Here is a 15,234-nt window from a genome sequence, read left to right as displayed (position 1 = left end):
AAAATAAACAGATAAAAATTAATATTTTTTCCCCGTGCACACATACCATTTATATTTCTTAATCAAAGTGATTTTTTCTATATTGTTACTATCCTTGAATTTTGTAGTGAAGCAGTTTCTGGAAAGAGGGATAAAACTGTTCACTGCTTATAATTCGCCCCTATGTACCCCTAGTCCTGATAACTGGTGGGATAAAAGAACCAGTGGGAAACCTGGTTACATCATGACATTCAAGAAATTTGTTTTATTTCCACATTACATGCTGCTATGCAAATGATTTTCCTCAACAGTTGATTTGAGTTAGTGAAAAATGAAATTCTATTTTTGAACTTTAAACTTTTAATTGACACTTTTTTAATCCTTAATTTGAGATATAGTAATCTTTATTATTAAATACAGTAAATCAATGCCGGTTGCAAATTTGTGGAATGCAATTTCCTCATAGTTGTTACCTTAATTGCATAGCTTTAATTTGCCCAGTGCTAGAATTTCATTTGTAGGTGATCAGATGTATCTTCAGAGAAGTGATCATCTACAGAGCTTTGCCTGCATTGCTCTAGCAACACATTCTTTACAAGAGAACATTGAATACTTTCTGACGTTAGCTGTGCCCAGAAATTTCAAAGGATTTCCGTCTATTGAAAATTAAGCCAAAGAAATCATACAAACTGCAAAAGCAGTTGGCAGCTAAGAATTTTTGGGTGCAGAACAAGAAGTCAAAACAATTAATGAAGAAATAAAGAATTAGGTGATCTGATAACACCAGCTAACACTGAAACTAGCAGTAGTTAAGAGGGAAAAGCACCTTTAACTTAAAAGACATTATACAAATTATTTTTTTAAAAAAAATATAAAAAAGCGCAGTGTATACACGTTCCACGTGAGAAAAATAATGAAAGCGGCCATGCAACCAGGGGCCCTTTTGAAATGGAAGGCGATAAATTTATTTAAAATTAATTTCGGAAAGACCAAGATGTTTCGAAAAGTTGAATGCTTTTTAATATAATTGCAGAATGCCTGAAAAAAAAAGCAAGCTATTAAGGGAAAAAAATGAATTTCTGCATAAAATTTAGTATTTTTTTAAAATTTAAGTTTTTTAAATTTTATGATGTTTGATTCTTGCGATTTCAAAAGTAAAATATTTAAATAAAATATGAATAACATTTTGAAAAAATAAATATAAGATGGTAAAATTGTGTAAAGTAATGGGCACAATGATAAAACTGTTTAAAGCAGTGTATGCAAGTTATCCTAAATTAAAATGTCAGATATATATCTTTTCTAAGTGGAACATTGAAATGCCTGTTAACTGTGCTTTACTGTATTTTCCCTTTTAATATATGCAGTTTTCAAACACATCATAGTCTGGGTCACTATTTTTCCAAAAGAAATGCAATGCAAATAAATAAAATCAAATTCTGGAAAATTTATATTAATAAATATATTTAAAATGCACAGCTCAAATAAATGAATAGAAAATTTTAAAGCAATTATCTGAAGAGACAATGCAACAAAAAAAAATTAAAATTAGATTGTAAAAAATATAGTATAAAAAAAACTATTTGAAAAAAATAATAAACGATGCACCTTTAATGTAAACTACACAGTTCAAATTTGAAAGAAACCATACAACTTAAACAATTAAAATGAAATTCAAAAAAGAAAAAAAAAACATATTTAAAATAATAACATAAAAATATAATATAAAGAACATTATTTGAAAGAAAGAAGGATGTGACTTCTTTCCGCTCACGCACAATGTAAAAAGGGAAAGGAAAATAGGTTGCCATATATTAAGTAGTTCTAGGTATAAATTGAAAAAAATCAGCAAGATAAATTTTTGATTTTCTCCGTAAATTTCACACCAAATTTTACAAAATTTAATATATAGGCATAATTTGAGTCGTAGAATCGAAATATGTAAAAAAATTGGTATGTTGTTTCAGAAAAAGTCAGATTTTGTGTCAAAATACCTATGTTGGAATAGTACTATATATAAATCTAATAATATCCTAAATTGCACTTTCGAGACATGAAAAATGCAATTTGAATTTTGTCAATCGGCCCAGTAGAATTGGAAACATAGAACTGTCGCACCCTTTTTTTTCCCGCAGTGTACATATGTTGTTGATTTTTATTTTAAATACTGATCATTTGTTAAACAAATTGGCCTCAAGAGGCCCAAGTGGTTAAGGCTGCTGAATATTGGGAGTTCAACTCATGTTCAAAGGCTGGTTGCATAAGTGTTTTTCATGGATTTCCCCATGTATATCATGAATGCAAATCAGTTTCAAATAAAACGTCCTCCACATAAGTATCCCTTTTCATAGGCAGTTAGCCCTTGAATGTTTTGCCTTGTCCAAATAACCTAACCATAGTAGAATTACCCATACTTGAGTTATTTATTGCATGTGTAATAATTTATTTACTTATTGCTTTCATATAATATATATTTTTATACAAAATATGAAAGTCTAAAATTAGTGCTCTAGAGGGGCGAGTTATTTGCAGTGAAATTTTTTAAAAAGTACTATGTTGCTTTAATAAATTTGAATTATTTAGCTTTAAATTAAATTTGTTTCTAAGATTAAGACTTCATTGATTGTATTTTGATCTGATAATGTATTCTTTATATTCTTCCTTTCAGTTAGTTGTTGTTGATGTACTTTCTCCACGAAGATGCATTTGTAAAACAGATGATGGTAAATGCTTAGATGGTAAGAATTACAAATTTATAACCGTATCAAGGTTTTTTTGTTCTATCTTAACATATGTATTTCATTCGAGTATATTTCTTTAATAGTCCATAAAACTTGCTATTTGCTTTTTTAGTCTATTATATTATTTATATATGATATTATTTATTATCTTCTCTTTTAACCTGTTTTATTACTAAATGTTCTGTGGACTGGGTCCACAAGTGATTTCTCTTCCCCACCAGAGGAGTGACTAATATTCTTTTATAAGCACTCAAATTACGAAATATATAAAGTTTACTTCTAGTAACCAAAATTATATGAAATAACTTTTTATAACTCATTTTGATTTTCAAACACCTCATTGTTATTTAAATTGACGGTATTCATTTTCACTCAACTATAATTCGTTAAAATTGGTCTCTTTCTCAAGTTTTCTCCCTCTCCTTAGATATTTCACCTTCAATGTTAGAAACAGTTATTCCAAGAAACGAATCTGATTATGTGATGATAGTTAAAGGTGAACACAGTGGTGAAGTAAGTATTCTTCATCCTTCAAATTATTATTTTAATCTGTTATAGTTTTACAGTTCCTCTTGAAACCTAAATTAGTTATAGTCATACATTTTCTACAATATTAATTTATTTAAATGTTAATTTAGAAGAAATATTGTAGGTTTTCTAAACATGACTAAACTACTTTTGCATTCTGCTAAAATTAACTAAATACGGAGTGCAGCCGAAGGAACTCTATGATGGAAGGAGGAAGTACACTGCTCCAAAAAAAAAAAAAGGGGGACAGTGCTATATCTCCCGTTCTACTGGGGTGATTCACAAAATTCAAATTGTGTTCTTCATGTCTCGAAAGCGCGACTTAGGATATATATTAGATTTATATATAGCACTATTCTAACATAGGATTTTGACACAAAATCGGACTTTTTCTGAAATAACATACCAATTTTTTTCCATATTTCGATTCTACGACTCAAATTATGTCAGAATACCAAATTTTGTAAACATCGTACGAGTAGTTTTTAAAATATTAGCTCTCAAACTTTTAGCTCCTCAATGTTAATTGAATTTGGTAAATATTTATTAATACAGTCAAAAGTCGTTAATCCGGACTCGTCGTGACTTCGGCGATTCCGGATTATCGATTTTTCCGGATTATAGATCATCAGTTTAAATCTGGTAAGATGGCATGCAGAAATTACAAAATTAAAAATATGAAACCGTAATTTATGAAATAAAGAACAATTATGATCTAAAGGGTATCAAAATTTACAAAAAGAAAAAGCTTAATATTTATTTGTTTACTTTATTAAACATTTCCTTCAATGTAAGTTGCTTCGTTTCATGTGATAATACTTTCTCTTTAATTCTATTAAACAGACATAATTTCTTGTTTAGTTACAAAGTTCCGCTGTTTAAGTCCTATAGTTGCTGTGTTGAGAATACCGACTAATTTGTCAATCGAAATGTTTTCGTTTTCAATAACCTCTGGGTCACCTTCTTCACTATCCGAAGCGAATTATAATGAGGAGGAACTTGATTTAAATCATATCAAAGCCGGAGTATATGGAGATGAAATACTACACTTAGTACGGAATTATAAACCAAATAAAATAAAAACATCTGCTCTGAAGATAAGGATAGTGCTGACAGATCAACTTCCAATCCGCAGTGTGAAATTGATAAACAGATTTCGGATTTCAAAACATACTTTCGCTTTGTAGATACAAATTACATATTAGTAAATATATATTGGAAATTCTATTTGACATAATCTTTCTAATCTATCATAATCTAATAATGACGTTTCTGCCCCCCCCCCTCTGCGGCAGAGCAGCGTGAAATTGATAAACAGATTTCGGATTTCAAAACATACTTTCGCTTTGTAGTAAATATATATCGGAAATTCTATTTGATATAATCGAAAGTTCAACCTTACTTTTATAAAATTGCTCTAACAGTCTGCAAAAAATAATAAGCCGTATCCAATTCGAAGATTAAGGAACAACGCAATCTGCAACATTAACTGAATTAGATAACTTTAGCTTAGCATATAACTCCGTTACACATTAAACGCGCATGCGCACAAACATATTCGCAGCTGTAAGGGTCTTATGCGCTCTCGTAAAACGCCTGTGCGCATTCGTGAACGCGACGCATGCGCAGAAAGTTTGTAGCTTTGAGGTCCGGATTATGGGTGTCCGAATTAACGACTTTTGACTGTATCTCTTTTTTTTTATTAAACTTTAATTATTTTTCCTTTCACATTTCAAAATTTAAGTTCATTCCAAATAAAATTTACCCATTTTTTGTGTTTTATTTTTTAAATTTCTATTTTTAAATAATTTTTTAAATTTTTTGAAAAAAAATTTGAATTATAACCTATAAAAGTTTTACCATCATCTCAAAGTAGGTGTATTTTTAAGCATATCTGCAAAAAATTAGACTTTTTTATTCAAAATTTTCTAAGATATACATGAATTTACATATTTTACCATTTTGAAATTTGGCATCTTTTTTTTTGAGCGATAATAACGCCAAATGTGGTCTATGGATTTTTGTTACAGTGAATTGCCACAGCTATTTTTAACCTTAAATTTCAAGTAAAATTTTACGGAGAATTAATTATATGACATTTTTTCCCTCAATGATGCATAATAAATATTTATTAATACTATATGAAAAGCTATTTTTTTTAAATTTCTGTCTATCTTTTTTTTTTTTTTTTTTTTTTTTTTCTTAAATAAGAGTAAATTTTTGTAAGAATAAGTTTTTACCTTCGGCGTTTTATCGTCTGCTACTTTACTTCGTTTAAATCGAATTGTCTGAAACTGCGAATTTTCGTTTGATGTATATTTGAATTTTATGACATTAACTGCATAATTTATTTCTAAACAAACTGTTGCTTTTGAAGTGGCTGATACTATCATCCATATTTTTAAAGCACAGCATATTTTTATAGAAACATAAGATTTAGAATAATCATTTTTTATAAAAGTCAAATTATGATATAAACATGCAACCCTCTAGAGCCTGAATTAATGGAAGTTCAATGCTTATGTAGAAATGATCTGCAGCTACTTAATGGCTGGATAAGTCAGCAGATTCTGTGGACAAGTAAGAATAATTATATAAACGACACCAACATTCTGGATTCAATTAACAACGAGGATACGATGTTTATTAAATGAATTTAAGAAGTTTTAAAACATAAAACATCAACTCATTTTTTATCCTAAAATGTATTTTTGTGCATAGCGTATTTACATTATATCTTTAAAATTCCAATTTACAATGTAATTGTCAAGAACTGAATTCTAATCGTCAGTAATATAATAAGTAATTAATACGATTATTAATAAATCCTTCTTATAAAGTAATTGCAAGTATTTCAAAAAAAATTATGTCTGAATGCAAACATTTTTCTATGCAAATATTTTAAATTTTATATTAATCAAGATTGCACTCCATATTATTTATTTTCACTTCAATTCTTACCGTCAGTTCTAGTAGAATTTACAAATCAATTATATTTAATTAAGGATTGGATTGGATTGGATTATTTAATTATGGCAAAGCACACGAGTGCTATCTGCCTAAAGGGAGGGATGCCTTCGTGGAGGACTTTCTAAAGGAAACTGTCTCGCATACACGTTACACATGGGGGAAAACCACGAAAACGCCCATGCGACCAGCCCATTCGCGGGATTCGAACCTCGGACTGAACTACCAGTGTTCAGCATCTTTACCACTCGGCCGCTGGTGGGCTATTTAATTAAGGAATGACCATCTAAGTTTAGAAACAGCGTACCGAAACAACAATTCAAATATTGGTGCCGTATCTTTCAGGTTACTCCTGATTGGCAAGCAACATGATTTTTAATGAGTATTTGGGTTTTGCTAGTAACTTCACTTGGAAATCGCGCTTAAACTAAGTTAGTTGGTTATTTGAACATAGAAAGAACATGGGAGCTATTTGATTAAGATGCTTTCATAGAGAACCTTTGTAAAGAGAACCTAGAAAACTATGAAAACCAACCATGCAGCCTGGGTTAGACTTCGCAACAAACAATTAGTATTTAACAATCTTCAAATGCTAGGCAACTGATGAGGCTCCAATTTAATATTTTATTTGTAAATATTTAAAATATTGTATTCTTAGACACAAAAAGCAGAATTTAAGTTTTGTTAACTCGTTAGTAAATTACCAAGCCGTAGTGCAAATGAATATTCAATTTCTTTTGCAATAATCGTATTCACTTAATATTCTTGAAATATGAACTAAAGAAGGAACGTTCTTGGAAGATTAAAGAAGTGTTTAAATCCAGTGTTATTAGGTTTGTCTTACAAGTTCAGGATCAAAACGATTCTGCAATTTCCCAAGTAGATTGAGTTGTAAATGGCTGTTAATTAAGCAGATGACTTTTAATCTTACGTTTTCAGCCAGAAAACGTATTCCAAATGTTTTGTATTGCATCACAATGCATCTTTTCATTATTCAATAACCAGTCGGAGAACCGCTTGTGTTCCGAAAATGAGTATGTGTACTCAGTCGTCCTGCATGTTCTTCAAATTTGTCTTCTTGTGATTTTTTTTTTCTTTCCCAAAAACTAAAGTTGCCTCTCAAAGGAAAGTTTTTTGACATTGAAGAGACGAAAGGAATATGGCATCTACTTTTAGAGGCATGTCAAAAACAGATCTCTACAAACCTTCTCTTCCATTACATATTGGGCAGTCAGACAAAAATTTGCATAAGTATAAATTCTATAATCTATTTTATTACACTCTGATTACTTTATTCACATGCAGTGAATCTATACTAAATCTTTTACTTCAGCTTAAATAATTCGGAATTGTTGTCGGAACTAGGACTTAGAAGATACGTCAAATTAAATATTTTGATAACCCAATAAATTCAAGGTCGAAATTTCAATATTTTATTTTCGGAGGGAGGGGAAATTTTTTCAGTTTTGGTCCATTATACTAAGTATATTTGCTTCGATTCTTTATTTTTCCATAAAAGCGAAACATTTACGCATGGTATACATATAACATAATAAAGTAGAATGCCTGAAGAAAAAGAGAAGAAAAAATAAATTTTTGCGTAAAATTTAGTATTAGCATTTTTTTTAAATTTAAAACCATTTAATCTTATGATATTTGATTCTTGTGATTTCAAAAATAAAATATTTGACTAAAATATGAATAACATTTTAAGAAACAAAATGTAGGATAAAATTGTGTAAAGCAATGGGCACAATGATAAAACTGTTTAAAGCAGTGTATGCAAGTCATCCCAAGTTTAAATGTCAGTTATACATCTCTCTTATTTATATATATCTTTTCTGAACAGAACATTGAAAGGCATGTTAACTGTGCTTTACTGTATTTTCTATTTTAATATATGCAGTTTTCAAACGCATCGTAGTTTGGGTTGCAAAGTATTCTTCCGAAAGAAACGCAATTGAAATAAATAAAATCAAATTCTGGAAAATTTATATTAATAAATATATTTAAAATGCTCAATTCGAAGGAATAAATAGAAAATTTTAAAACAATTGTCTGAAGAGACAATGCAACACAAACAATTAAAATAAAAGTATAAAAATTTAAAAATTACCTAATATAATAACTATGACAAAAAGTATACATAAAGAAAACTATTTGAAAAAAAATAAACCCTGCACCTTTATTTACGCAGTTCGAATAGGTAAATAGAAATTTTTAAAACAGTTATTCGAAAAAAACATGCAACTTAAACAATTAAAATGAAATTCGAAAAACAAAATGTTACTTAAAATAATAGTATATTTAAAAATATAATATAAAGATTATCATTTGGAAAAAAGGAACGATGGTGACTTTTTTTCCTCTTTCAGGAAAGGAAACTAGGTTGCCATATATTAAGAAGTTCGCCAAGTGAACTATTCTTGGTGCAAACTGAAAAAAAAGTGCCAACATAAATTTGTGAATTTCTCCATAAATTTCGCTCTAAATTTTACAAAATTTCATATTTAGGCTTAATTTGAGTCGTAGAATCGAAATATGTAAAAAAATTAGTATGTTGTTTCAAAAAAAGTCCGATTTTGTGTCAAAATACCTATGTTAGAATAGTGCTATATATAAATCTAATATATATCCTAAGTCGCGCTTTCGAGACATGAAGAACGCAATTTGAATTTTGTCAATCGTCCCAGTAAAATGGGAGATATAGGACTGACTTTTTTTTTTTTTTTTTTTTTTTTTTTTTTTGAGCAGTGTACATTAATACAGAGTATATCATCAATCTGCTACTTATGCCATTTTAGAGTAGACCATAGCTTGAACAAAAGAACGTCTCCCTTTTATAAAGCTGCTTATTCACATTGGTGGGTTGCTGATAGCAATCCAGTGTGCCCTTCACATCCACTTCACTCTAGATCGACATGGCCCCTGTTCTTGACGGAAAAAAAGTTTGCTAGTAGTTGACCAATTTTGGCAGCTCTGAAAGAGGCAATACAACAGAAATCTGTTGCCATTACACCCAAAATTGATGCAAATGTCTTGGACAACTATGAAGAGAGACTTAATCAGTACATAAATGGAGGCCACTGCAAGATGCTTCAAAAAGATGTTTTATTTAAAACAAAAACAACCCCGAAAAAAATATTGATGTAAAATAGTAGTATATTTTCTTTCAAAAAATAAACGGAGAATTTTCATATTTTATTTGGTTTTGATTTTATTAGCTTCCAAAATTGGGGAGCTTTTTCTGCCTCACTCTGTAGTTACATACCTGTGAGGACTAGTTAAAAAGGAACCAGAGTTCTTTTTAAGCAGTGTACTATGTGATACACTTATATATTTTAGTCTCTTTCAAAGCATTCTCCAACATCAATACATTGTCCCAGCATTTTGCCTATTACTAGAAGACTAGAAACAGTTCTGGAACTCCAGAGAATAATAGTTCAACTTATTTTCTTGCACTTTACCTACACCACTAAATTTCTTTGTATTATTTTTTTTATTTTCACTAAATTATATTTTGAGAGCTTTCTTTACCCATGGAAATGAATGAATGACAGTTCTGTGAGTAAAATAGAACTACATTATTGTTCTCTTCCCTGACAATTATAATTTGAGCAGAGCTTCTGCAAAAATCTGGTCGGTGGTTTTTCTGATGCTCTTTAATAATCATACTTTTTCCAATTTTTTCCTCATTCCTGTCCACCATTGAATGTTGTAAGTTGTAGCAGTCTTATCTACGTAGCGTATTCGGAAACTAAGTACCGTTTCATTCTAGCGCCATCGCAGCGCTGTGGTAGGCGTTCCGCAAATGCGCATTAGTCTTTCTTGTTCACCGACTTTCAATTGTCGCTATTTTGGTTGCTCTATGTTGTGTTTTCGGTTTGCTGTGCACATTCAAAATGTTTAAAACGATTAGTTCTCCCGCTGACTGTGAGATTCGTGCTGTGATTAAATTTTTGAACGCGAGGAATGTTAAACCGGCCGAAATTTATCGTCAAGTGACGGAAGTTTACGGTGAATACGCGATAAGTGATGGAATTGGTGAGAAAGTGTTTAAGAATGTTTAATGCAGGTCGAACAAATATCCATGCCGAGGCTCGGAGTGGTTGGCCTTCTGTTGTCACCGATGATTTGGTAAGAAAAGTTGATGAAGCAATTCATGAGAACAGACGCTTCACAATGACAACTCTTTCAGAGGCATTTCCACAAATTTCACATACTGTTTTGTTCGAAATTGTGTCTGGCCACTTGAATTATCGCAAACTGTGTTCCCGATGGGTTTCAAAAATGCTCCCTGATGTTCACAAAACAAAGCGACTTGGTAGTGCCCTGACATTTCTCACGCGGTACAGTGATGAGAGAGAAAACTTTTTAAACCAAATTGTGACAGGTGATGAAACTTGGGTGTGTCATTTCACACCAGAATCGAAACAACAATCGATGGAGTGGAGACACACTCATTCTCCGAAAAAACAAAAGTTCAAAGTGACAATGTCATCACAAAAAATCATGTGCACTGTCTTCTGGGATAGGAAAGGCGTTTTGCTTACTGAATTTCTTCCCAGAGGTGAAACCATTAATGCGGCACGATATTGTGAGACTTTAACAAAACTAAGGCGTGCCATTCAAAACAAACGAAGAGGAATGCTCAGTAAAGGAACTGTGTTGCTCCATGACAATGCTCGGCCCCATACTGCTGGTGTCACTCAATCGTTAATTCGACAGTTTCATTGGGAGCAGTTCGATCACCCGCCATACAGCCCGGACTTGGCGCCGTCCGACTATCACTTGTTCCTGCACATGAAGCGCGAGCATGGTGGCAAGCACTTTGGATCTGACGATGACACGAAAAATGCTGTGGAGTCATGGTTATCGAAACTGGCGGAAAGTTTCTTTGATGATGGTACACAAAAACTGGTCACACGCTATGACAAGTGTTTGATCGTTGGTGGAAACTATGTTGAAAAATAGTTCAAGACATGTATTTTCATGTAAAAATAAAATTGGATTCAAAAAAATTGTTTTACTTTTTTTTTTTTTTTTTTTTTTCAAAACGGTACTTAGTTTCCGAATACGCCTCGTAACAGGGCTATACTTTTTATTTACTCTTCAAAATCATTCATATACAGTCAAAAGTCTTTAATCCAGACTCGTCCGGCATAATGTCGGCATATTTGTCGGGACTTCAGCAATTCTGGAATATAGATCATCAGTTTAAGATGGCATGCAGAAATTATAAAATTAAAAATATGAAACTGTAATTTATGAAATAAAGAGCAATTATGGTCTAAAGGGTATCAAAATTTACAAAAAAAAAAAGCTTAATATTTATTTGTTTACTTTATTAAACATTTCTTTCAACACGCGCATGCGTAAAGCATACATTATGCATAGTCGAAATTAGAAAATTGCTACCAGAAAACTATTTGATGTGTACTCGGGATATTTATAATCATGAGGAATTTGATTTAAATCATATCAAAGACGGAATACATTGAGATGAAATACTACATTTAGTAAGGAATTAATAAGCTGAATAAAATAAAAACATCTGCCCTGAAGATAAGGATAGTGCTGACAGATCAACTTCCAGTTCGTTGCGCGCCACGACGTTCCCCCCCGCCAGCAATTCCACTTTTTCTTTGATGGACATCGAAACATACTTTCGCTTTGTAGATCCTTTACATATTATTAAATATATATCGGAAATTCTATTTGACATAATCAAAAGTTCAAGCTTACTTTTATAAAATTGCTCTAACATTCTGCAAAAAATAATAAGCCGGATCCAATCCGAAGATTAAGGACAACGCAATCTGCAGCATTAACTGAAATAGATAATTAGATAATTTTAGCTTAGCTTATACCATCCGTTATACATTAAACGTGCATGCGTAAACGTATTATGTGCATGCGTAAGAGTATTACATGCAAGTGTAAATGCCTATTCGCATGCGTGAACGCATTATGCGTTGAGGCATGTGCAGAAAGTTTGTAGCTTTGAGGTACAGATTAACGACTTTTGACTGTACTTTTAATTTACTCAAAAGCATCCAAGGCAAAGTTTTCCAAGGATAACAGTGGTCTTAGATGCAGTTTTCCTTAATTTCTTTCCGATTTCACCTGCACTTTTTGTTCTTCACCATCACATATCCGAAGAATCACGAGATGCTATGAGAAAGAATGCTGTCAAGAATAAATTGCTATACTTAGACTGATGCCATTTGACAGATAGATATAGGAAGTACTAAGCTACCGAGGCCTACCAATTTCTTGTATAATTAAAAATGCTTGTGTGCAATGGTGTGATTCCAGTTATTGTGAAGTGTCCCTACCATATATCAATAGATCTGAAGGAAAAGAATACCATTAAATAAAGAGTAAGCAACTGTGTGATTTCAGTATAGGGCAAATATCATTAAAATAAATAGTGCAGAAAAAATGTGATGAAGATAGTTTCAAGGTTGCAGTTGCAAGTTTAAAAAAATATGAATGGATATTAAGTTACTTTTCATGCATTCTGCAAAACTGAGTTTTCAAGTTATTAAATGACCAAAATGCACAACATGATTATGTATGCATTTAGTGAACATCCATTTTCATTTCAAATTTTGTATTCATCTGAATCTGAAATAAAATAAAATTATTATTAAAATGTTTCGCCCTTAATTTAATTGCCTTTTGTTTTCAGTTTGATGACTGATGCCCCTTCACCCCACGTGAAATTTTACCCCATGAAAGTATTTTGAGGGCAGTGAAATCATTGATTTTACCAATTTGTTTGATTGATAATTGTATGTTATGATTGTTCTCATATGTTACATATTTTTAGTGTGTTGTATTATTTTTCATAATAAATTTTAATTTTAATAATATTTATTAATTAATGGTTGTTTTTAATTAAACTTTTTTTTATATTTTCAGTTATGTTCTATCTTAAAAAAGGACAAATCAAAATGCATTGCTACTGTTCAGTTCCTTTCAGACCGCAACCAGGCATTAAGAATAGAATATGATTCAATATGTGAATATGTAGGTGATATTTCCCAATTCGATTAAACAAATTTTAGAATGGGGTTTCCGCAGAGACGAAACTGTGTATACAATATCTAAGGCCTCTACTTGTTGAGAAGTTATTTTTCACTTAGTTAAATACAAAGCTGTGATACATATAACTCTGTTTACTACCAAGACATCTGTAAAACCATTACTCATGTTTCCAAAAGCTCTTTTCTGAAGAATAATTGTGTAAAATGCCTTGGATATAGCATACAATATTTTAATTGTAATATTTTGTAAAATAAATTTTTTGTTTATTTTAATGTTTGTTGAATTGTTTCTTTACATTTTAAACAGTAGTAATTTTTTTTGGGGGGGGGGGAATAAAATATTATAAACAAATTGTTCTTTTCTTGGGAAGGGAAAAAATATTTAGATTGCACATTGAGGTATAATTGTGTCAGTATTTAGAAGGATAGTCGAAAGTAAAGGGGAGGGAGGGATTTATCTGTTAAATTATAATTAGTTTAATTAAGTAAGAGAATCATTGTTAAGAATGTTAGAAAAAAATTTGGTAGTAGAAATTAATTTAAGGTAGGTGAGATATTTTAGAGTAATAAGGAAGTAGTTTAAGAATTATTTGTTGCTAGAATTGTTTAATTCCTCAAATATTAAGAAAATAATGTACATTTTGTCCATGATAGTTTGACATTTCTTTCGTTTCATTTTGTTTTATAAAGTTTTTTTTTGGGGGGGGGGAAGTTGTATGCCAAAAATAGATTCAAGTTCTTTGATTACTTGGAAAAATTCTAGAAATCTTGATGTAGAGTTTTTTGTTGGAGTTTGAATGTTATTTTGGTTAGGGTTATTAGGTATTTGGTTAGGTTGATTAAGATTAGTGTCTGTCTGCTGAGAGTGGTTTCTGAGGTTTATTTGTGAGTACTGAAAAGAGTTTTCTAAGTGCATGTGGCTTATTTGTCCTGGGTTTGGGAAAATTTTAAATATCCACGGTAGGAGGTCAGGTGAAAATTACTGCAATTTATACAAAATAAGTTTTTGATAAATCCTTTTTGGGGATAGAGTGAAGTTTTGTGTTCTGCACATTTCACGCAGTATGGCATAAGGAAATAGTTTTCTGAGGAGTGGTGCCATTTTTGGCAATTATGACACTGTGGAATGAGATTTTTGTTTTTTGTATTTTTGTACTTGTAAGATGAAAAGTGAGAAATGTGTGATATCATAGATCTTTTCAATATCTGGTGTGGAAAGAAGCTGTAATTGAAATAGTGGCATGAGTTGGCGGGTGTCATTTGAACTACCTTATGTACAGTGTAGCCTAAATCTGTTAAAATTTCATTTATTTCTGAGGTATCCATATCTATAGGTAATTCACGGATGACTACTTTGATTGGTTTCTTATGTTGTGCATTGGTAAGATAATGTTCAATAGACTTTACCTTGAGATATCTGGTCAGTGCTTTGTCATCATCTGAGGTGTTTGGAAGTACTTTTAGAAATTATCCGCTGACTTTACTAAAGAATTTTGTTGAGGATTGATTAGCAAGTTGCTTTAAGTAAATATTTTGTTTTATGTTAGCTGGTTGTTTTACCTATTATTATAGGTGGGATTGATTTTGCTTTTGGTGATGGAGGTATTTGTTGCTCTAGAGATTCAGTTTGAGTGTTTGCTTTATTTTCGGTAACTGAATTATTATCGGAGTTAACTTGATTTAAGGGGCTAAATTTACTTTTTTGCAATAATTGCATCCTTGGTAGCTTTTTTTTTTTCCCCTTATTTGTCTATGCAGGAGGGTTTAATGAAACCGTCATCATGATTAGTGTTATCATCTGAGTAATCAAAAATATCAGGTTGTTTCCTTTTTTGAGTATTAATTATTAAAGTATTCCTGGCTTTACTAGCTTTACTAGCAGGATCAGAAGTGGGTGTTAGCACACTGAAATAATAAAAATTATCGCTTAACCTTAAGTAGCTCCAATTCTTTCTTGAGTTCTCGCA

General features: G+C 31.1%; 1 protein-coding gene across 1 annotated transcript in view; it reads left to right on the top strand.

Annotated features, from left to right (window-relative positions):
* The window catches only part of LOC118198648 (G-patch domain and KOW motifs-containing protein), a 35,491-nt gene extending 21,951 nt beyond the window's left edge, over window positions 1-13,540 (top strand). The window contains exons 8-10 of the mRNA XM_035370387.2: window positions 2,648-2,717; window positions 3,148-3,233; window positions 13,143-13,540. Of these exons, the coding sequence (XP_035226278.1) occupies window positions 2,648-2,717; window positions 3,148-3,233; window positions 13,143-13,277 (291 nt within the window). The 3' untranslated portion in view covers window positions 13,278-13,540. The remainder of the gene's footprint in view (window positions 1-2,647; window positions 2,718-3,147; window positions 3,234-13,142) is intronic.
* The last annotated feature ends 1,694 nt before the right edge of the window (window positions 13,541-15,234 follow it).

This window comes from Stegodyphus dumicola, chromosome 8, assembly GCF_044657685.1.
Source record: "Stegodyphus dumicola isolate Sdum_Otavi_A_Nest chromosome 8, ASM4465768v1".
Taxonomy (NCBI): domain Eukaryota; kingdom Metazoa; phylum Arthropoda; class Arachnida; order Araneae; family Eresidae; genus Stegodyphus; species Stegodyphus dumicola.
Note: the sequence above shows the minus strand (reverse complement) of the source record. Positions and strands in the feature narration are given on the sequence as shown.